Source organism: Cajanus cajan, chromosome 8 (assembly GCF_000230855.2).
Source record: "Cajanus cajan strain Asha chromosome 8, NIPB_CcT2T_4, whole genome shotgun sequence".
Taxonomy (NCBI): domain Eukaryota; kingdom Viridiplantae; phylum Streptophyta; class Magnoliopsida; order Fabales; family Fabaceae; genus Cajanus; species Cajanus cajan.
In genome coordinates, this window is record NC_138524.1 from 18267377 (window position 1) to 18274105 (window position 6729).

The 6729-nt window shown below is 30.5% G+C and overlaps 1 protein-coding gene across 2 annotated transcripts; it reads left to right on the forward strand.

Moving 5' to 3' along the window:
* Window positions 1-490: 490 nt before the first annotated feature.
* Window positions 491-5193, forward strand: LOC109819025 (G-type lectin S-receptor-like serine/threonine-protein kinase At4g27290). Of its 2 annotated transcripts, none has more exons than XM_083062395.1 (7): window positions 491-1912; window positions 2464-2595; window positions 3553-3698; window positions 3804-4014; window positions 4104-4341; window positions 4427-4577; window positions 4690-5193. In XM_083062395.1, exons 1-7 carry the CDS (start codon window positions 574-576, stop codon window positions 4987-4989), a joined length of 2517 nt encoding a protein of 838 aa, XP_082918521.1. In that variant the 5' UTR covers window positions 491-573; the 3' UTR covers window positions 4990-5193. The 2 variants fall into 2 exon arrangements, with proteins under 2 accessions (XP_082918521.1, XP_082918520.1); XM_083062394.1 differs by having other exon boundaries at window positions 494-1912; window positions 2455-2595.
* Window positions 5194-6729: the final 1536 nt, after the last annotated feature.

Below are 6729 nucleotides of genomic sequence, written 5' to 3' on the forward strand. Positions count from 1 at the left end.
CAAAATACATTATCCAATAATAAGACGAGATTCCAAAAAAAAATCTTATGATTCTGAAGGTTCAAGAAAACATAATATCTAGATATAAAGTCACCATCCTATAAATAGGCAAAATATACTTTTAAATGTTTTAACTTTAAACAAGTTACTAAATTATCTATAATATATTTTTCAGATGGAAATAACTTTAAATATTCGTAAGATAGACTTCCTACTCTATGGCAAGAAAAAATTCAAATTAATGAGATATATAATAAAATTATATAACATAGTTAAATCCGACTCTCATTAATAATGGTGCAAAGTGAACCACCACACATACAAGTGGTCCACCCTATAATAATTATCTTTCTTATCTCTACCTCCATTTTTCTCATCCGGATTTACGTATATAACTTTTTTTTCCCAAATTTATTTCAATTTTCACTTTCTTGGAAATTGACACAACGTTAAGATATTACGAATAACTTGTTTTTGAAGGAGACTTGGAGTCAACTGATGCGACAGTGAAGAGACGGGTATTTGTATTTTCTCTTCAAACTACTCTCAACAGTCTATTTCCTCTGCAAATGTATGTTTCAGAACATCAATAAACGCAAAATGACCATTCATCCACTCCCTTCCATGCTTGTCATAGCAAACCTACTCTTCTTTTCGCACCAAATTTCCTCCGAAACTGACACGCTCACCCAGTTTCAGTCACTTCCCGATGGAACCAGAACCACCTTGGTATCCAAAGATGGAACCTTCGAGTTGGGTTTCTTCAGCCCAGGTAGTTCCACAAACCGCTACCTAGGAATCTGGTTCAAGAACATCCCACTAAAAACCGTCGTTTGGGTCGCCAACCGTGACAACCCTATCAACAACAACTCCACCAAGTTAACCATAGCCAAAGAAGGAAACCTGGCCCTCCTCACCGAAAACGACACCGTTCACTGGTCAACAAACGCAACAGCAAAAGCGATCAACATCAACGTTGTAGCACAACTCTTGGATTCAGGAAACTTGGTCCTAAGAGACGAGAAAGACAACTATTCTCAAAACTTGTTGTGGCAAAGCTTCGACCATCCTTCGGACACGCTTTTACCAGGAATGAAACTAGGATGGGAAGTAACAAAGGATGTTAATCTCAACAGGTACCTCACTGCATGGAACAACTGGGAAGACCCATCTTCGGGTCACTTCACTTATGGCTTCTCGAGAAGCACTATTCCCGAGAAGCAAATGTGGAACGGGTCATCATTGGTCTTCCGAAACGGTCCTTGGAATGGTATTCGATTCAGCGGCACACCCTCGTTGAAGCACCGCGCATTGTTCGGTCTTACTTACATGTACGACGGGGACGAGTGTTATTTCCAATTCTACCCCAAGGACAAGTCGTTGATTTCCAGAATCGTCCTCAACCAAACCCTATACGTTCTTCAGCGTTTCATTTGGGTCGAGGGAAGTCAAAAGTGGGAGTTGTACATGACTGTTCCAGGAGGATACTGTGACGGGTATAACCACTGTGGCTCCTTCGGGTACTGTGCCATGGTGGGTAAGTCTCCGCTGTGCGAGTGTTTGCATGGGTTTGAACCAAAATCGCCGCGGAATTGGGTTGCAAGGAATTGGAGTGAAGGGTGCGTGCGTAGTAGCAAAACATGGAGGTGTAGGGAGAAAAACAATGACGGTTTCGTCTTGTTTAGTAACATGAAGGTTCCGGACACAAACACGTCGTGGATTAATAGAAGTATGACAATAGAGGAATGTAAGGCCAAGTGTTGGGAAAATTGTTCGTGTACTGCGTATGCTAACTCAGACATCATTGGAAAGGGAAGTGGTTGTATTCTCTGGTTTGGCGATCTATTGGACATGAGACAGCTTCCAAATGCAGGGCAAGATCTGTACGTTAGAGTCTACATCTCCCAAATGGGTATGGGATTTTATTATTTTGTTTTATGTGTAAATTTAGTAATCTTATTCATACAATAGAAAAATCAAAGTTAGATAATGCATGCATGTGATAAATGACTTAGATCGTCTCCATTTCTTTTATCAAAAGCATGGTAATGAAAAAATGAATAGAAAAATAAATATAGAGGATTTTTTCCTTAGTATAAATTACATATGTTGAAATGCTAGCTAATTGTTAATATTTTGTAGAGTTTAATCGTAATATATGTTATTTAACCATAATTCAATATAAATATATAAGGTTATTGACTTTTACAGAATTATTTTTGAAAGTCATATAAATTATAGTTTTTGATTGACTTGTTGTGTAAAACTTTTTTGTGGTAGACAAGATATGATTATTAAACTTTTTTTTTTTCATTAGTGATTTTCTTATGCTTATTCACTTTAATTAATTAGAGTAGCCAAATTTTAAACGGGAAATATTACTAAACTAATCCTGCTTCATATGCTTTTTCATCTATGTACATTGTATTTACTATGTATTTTATTTCCGTCAAGAAAATCAAGATGCAAAAGGTGGTTCAACTTCTAGGAAAGTGGTAGTTGTGGTCACAACAGTTGTTTCATCTGTTATTATTGCGATGGTTGCAATTTTCATGCTCGTTTACTGCAACAGTAAAACCAAATTTAGAGGCAAAGGTAACGTTTCTTAACTTTTAGACTTTTTATTTATTTATTTATATAAAGGTAGGATAAAATTTTGTCAATAATTCTTGAAATGGATATTATTTTTAAAAAATCAGAAATTGGTATTTTTTAAAAAAAATCAGAAATAGAAAAATCTTACTTGTGAAATACGATATCTAAGTGCAGTCGTGTTTCAAAATAAGATTTCTTGGTTTTGTATTTTCAAATTGAAGTTATGATTCAATATACAATTTTGTTGAAATTTTCTGTAAAATTTACGATTTTAAAGTTAAAAAAAAAATAATATCAAAGAAGTTGTGTTTTTAAATAGGTTTACCATTAAAAAAAATGTTTTGAATCAATGTTTTTTTATAAAAAAAAATAAAAAATTGTGATATACAACTTAATTTTTTAAGTCGTGTTACATAAATTCGTTAATTTTAAAAAATTTAAGAATATCCATTTCGTGGATTATTCAAAAATAAAACGATCATTTAGTGAGAAATACCTAACTTGTAGTGCTATACTTTTTTCTATTTCTTTTTATTCTATCGCATCTTATTCTATATTTTTTCTTATACAAAATTGTAAGACTTAACTGTATATATAAAAGTAATTCCTAGTTTACCATTTTTCACCCTCAAGCTATTGTTTTGTGGATATCAAATTTCACCTTATTTAACACACGTTTAATAAAAATGCAGTAACAAGGAGTTTGTATAAATTGCTCTGTATTTTTTTCTCCGGTATGATCATGTGACGGGGTTGATGGGTGAATTTAATTTTATACAAAATTGTTTTTATAGTTTTGTACAATTAAATCATTTAAAGCAAATAGAATAATGTTATATATTTTATAATTAAAGACAAAAGTAAACATAAATGACAACATCAATATATGGCAAGGCTTGTAATGTAACATGGAGTGTTAAATATTTTCATCAATACTGTTTATTTGTGAGCAAACAGATAACATCAAGACAAAAGTTAAAATAGATGAGGACAAAGAAGATTTGGAGCTGCCTTTATTTGACTTTGATACCATAGCATGTGCTACTAATGATTTCTCAAGTGACAACAAGCTTGGACAAGGTGGTTTTGGTCCAGTATATAAAGTAAGTATGCAACATGTTACCTTGTAATTAATGGTTAATAACATAAGATATAACTTAAACTTTTATGTTTGACATTTAACTTTGTATAATGTGATTTTTTCAAAGGGCACATTACCAGATGGACAAGATATTGCAGTCAAAAGGCTTTCACATACATCTACACAAGGATTAACAGAATTTAAGAATGAGGTTATATTTTGTTCTAAACTTCAACATCGGAATCTTGTTAAAGTTCTTGGTTGTTGTATCGAAGAACAAGAGAAATTACTCATTTATGAGTACATGCCCAACAAAAGTCTAGACTTCTTTCTTTTTGGTTAGTGTTTAAACAAAATTGTTAGATATTTCATTTCATTCTTATATTTTATTAATTAATATAAATATCTTAAATATATAATTTTACAGATTATTCTCAAAGCAAACTTCTAGATTGGTCCAAGCGATACAACATTATAAATGGAATTGTCCGGGGATTGCTTTATCTTCACCAAGATTCTAGATTGAGGATCATACATAGAGATTTAAAAACAAGTAATATTTTGCTAGATAATGACATGAATCCAAAAATTTCTGATTTTGGGTTAGCCCGAATGTGTAGAGGTGATCAGGTTGAAGGGAATACAAGTAGAGTTGTTGGTACATAGTAAGTATCTCTGCTTATGATGAAGTACTTGAAAATGAAAACAAATCAAAGCTCAAAATGATTTACTTGTAATGATTTGTTTCAGTGGTTATATGGCACCTGAATATGCAATTGATGGAGTATTTTCTATCAAATCTGATGTCTATAGCTTTGGTATCTTACTACTAGAAGTTTTAAGTGGAAAGAAAAACAAAGGCATTTCCTGTTCTAACGACAACAATAATCTTGTTGGACATGTAAGTAACAAAATTAACTTCAATTCCTAAATATGTGGTTGTTTGTAGTTGTTATGAATTAGTGTTGACATTAGAAAATGTTTGTTAATAATTTTTATGAATATTATTACAGGCATGGAGGTTATGGAAAGAGTGTACCCCAAAGGAATTCATTGATACTTGCATGGGAGATTCTTACATTTTATCTCAAGTCTTGCGATGCATTCATATTGGTCTTTTATGTGTGCAACATCAGCCTAATGATAGACCAAATATGACATCTGTGGTTGTAATGTTAACCAGTGAAAATGCTTTGCCACAACCAAAAGAACCTATTTTCTTAACAGAAATGGTTTCAACTGAAGAAGATTCTGGACAAAAGGTGTACTATTCAACTAATGAAGTAACTATCTCAAAGTTGGAACCGAGATAATGAATTGTTTTATTTCTTACTACACACACAAGTGATAATGAGTTGGGTTTTGTTCTATTATACTAAATTTATGAATTAGCTTTTAGCCAAAGTTGGGTGTACTTGAATAATTGTAGCGAATTTAAAATCTTGATTTCAACCTATAATCTTACTATTGTTGTGTATCTTAATATTTAACTCATAAGAAAAATTTTGTTTTTTTTACTTTCTTTATTTGTTTGACTTGAGTTTGTCAATCTTGAATGATTCTATATGTTTATCTTTTTGTTTGTAGGCATGTTATTTTTGTTAGTTAATTAATTAATGTATGTTAAACAAATATCTTATGAATAATTTATTTGTTTTTATTAATTAAAAAGTTTATATATCATAATTGTCTCATGACATTGGATTATGATGTATGTATGACATGTTAGCTAATGTATTGTCTAACACATGTTAATGTGACTTAATTACGCTTTTGATTTCTTTGTTATTTATATTGTGAGGATAAAAATGAAATTAAATCACATTAGCATGTATTAAGCAACACATCATTTGTCATATCAAATAAAAAAATTGTTAAATATTTAATAAGATATTGATAGAGGAACAAAATTGCATAATTGTGATAATTTGAAAGATTTAATTTGCATAATTGAAACTCAAGAAGACCAAAATTGCATATTATGATATTTGAGAGACTAAAAACATAATTTTGCTTTAACTATATGTTGAAATTATATGTTTATTTTTTTACAAATTCAATTTGCATACTTTGCCATTTAACTTAGTCTTAGTTTTATATTTCTATTTGACTTATAAATATAATAATTAATGTTTCCATATTTAATGGTTTGATGTGTATGATTTCAAATGCATCTTCTAACCTACTGGCAAATATATTATCAATTGTGTTGGCATGTTTTCCTTCATACTCAATGACTCATGATTAGTTGAAACTTGAAACAAACATATTCCATTCTATTTTGTGGGGCAATCACATATATTAGTTTTATTATTGATTAAGATATCAAAAAGCACAAGAATTTGTGAATATTTGATAAAATATGAGATAAATAAGATTGATCTACTCCAATTCTATTGACTTTTTAATTTTATCATTTAACTATGATTTAGACTAAAACATTTTGGATTGAATTGATTTTGTTTTCAATTTTATTTTGTTCCTCTAATATGTAGAACACAATAAATTGCAATAAAAATAAAATAATTCAAGTTTTAATATCTCATCCATAATTAGTTGTGAAAGGCTTGATACTAATATATTATATCTCATTTCATATTCAAATTACTAGAAGAGAACTCATAAAATATCACAACCTCTTAAAAATATTGATTATATTTTTCAAATAAAATAAAACAAAAGAGGTATTCTTGGGATGCTTAATCAGTTGATGGATTCCATGTATGAGTAATTGATATGGAAGTAATTCATAATTCCCAGTTAAAAAAAAAGGATTCTTGAAGGAGATCTTTAGGTACAGAGTAACTAATTCCACTTTAGAAGCATACTTATCCAACACAATTTCAATACAAAGAAGTTTTGTGAGCAGAGTTTATCAATTTACATTCAAAAGAAGAGTGAGGAATCTATAACAATCCAGTAGATTGTCACACTAACACAATTCAAACAACACACATTATAGCAAAAAATATAAAGATCATTTAACCTAAAATTCTCATGCAAAATGTACCTAGATATCATTACAAGAAAAATCAGTATTATCTATGGAAGAA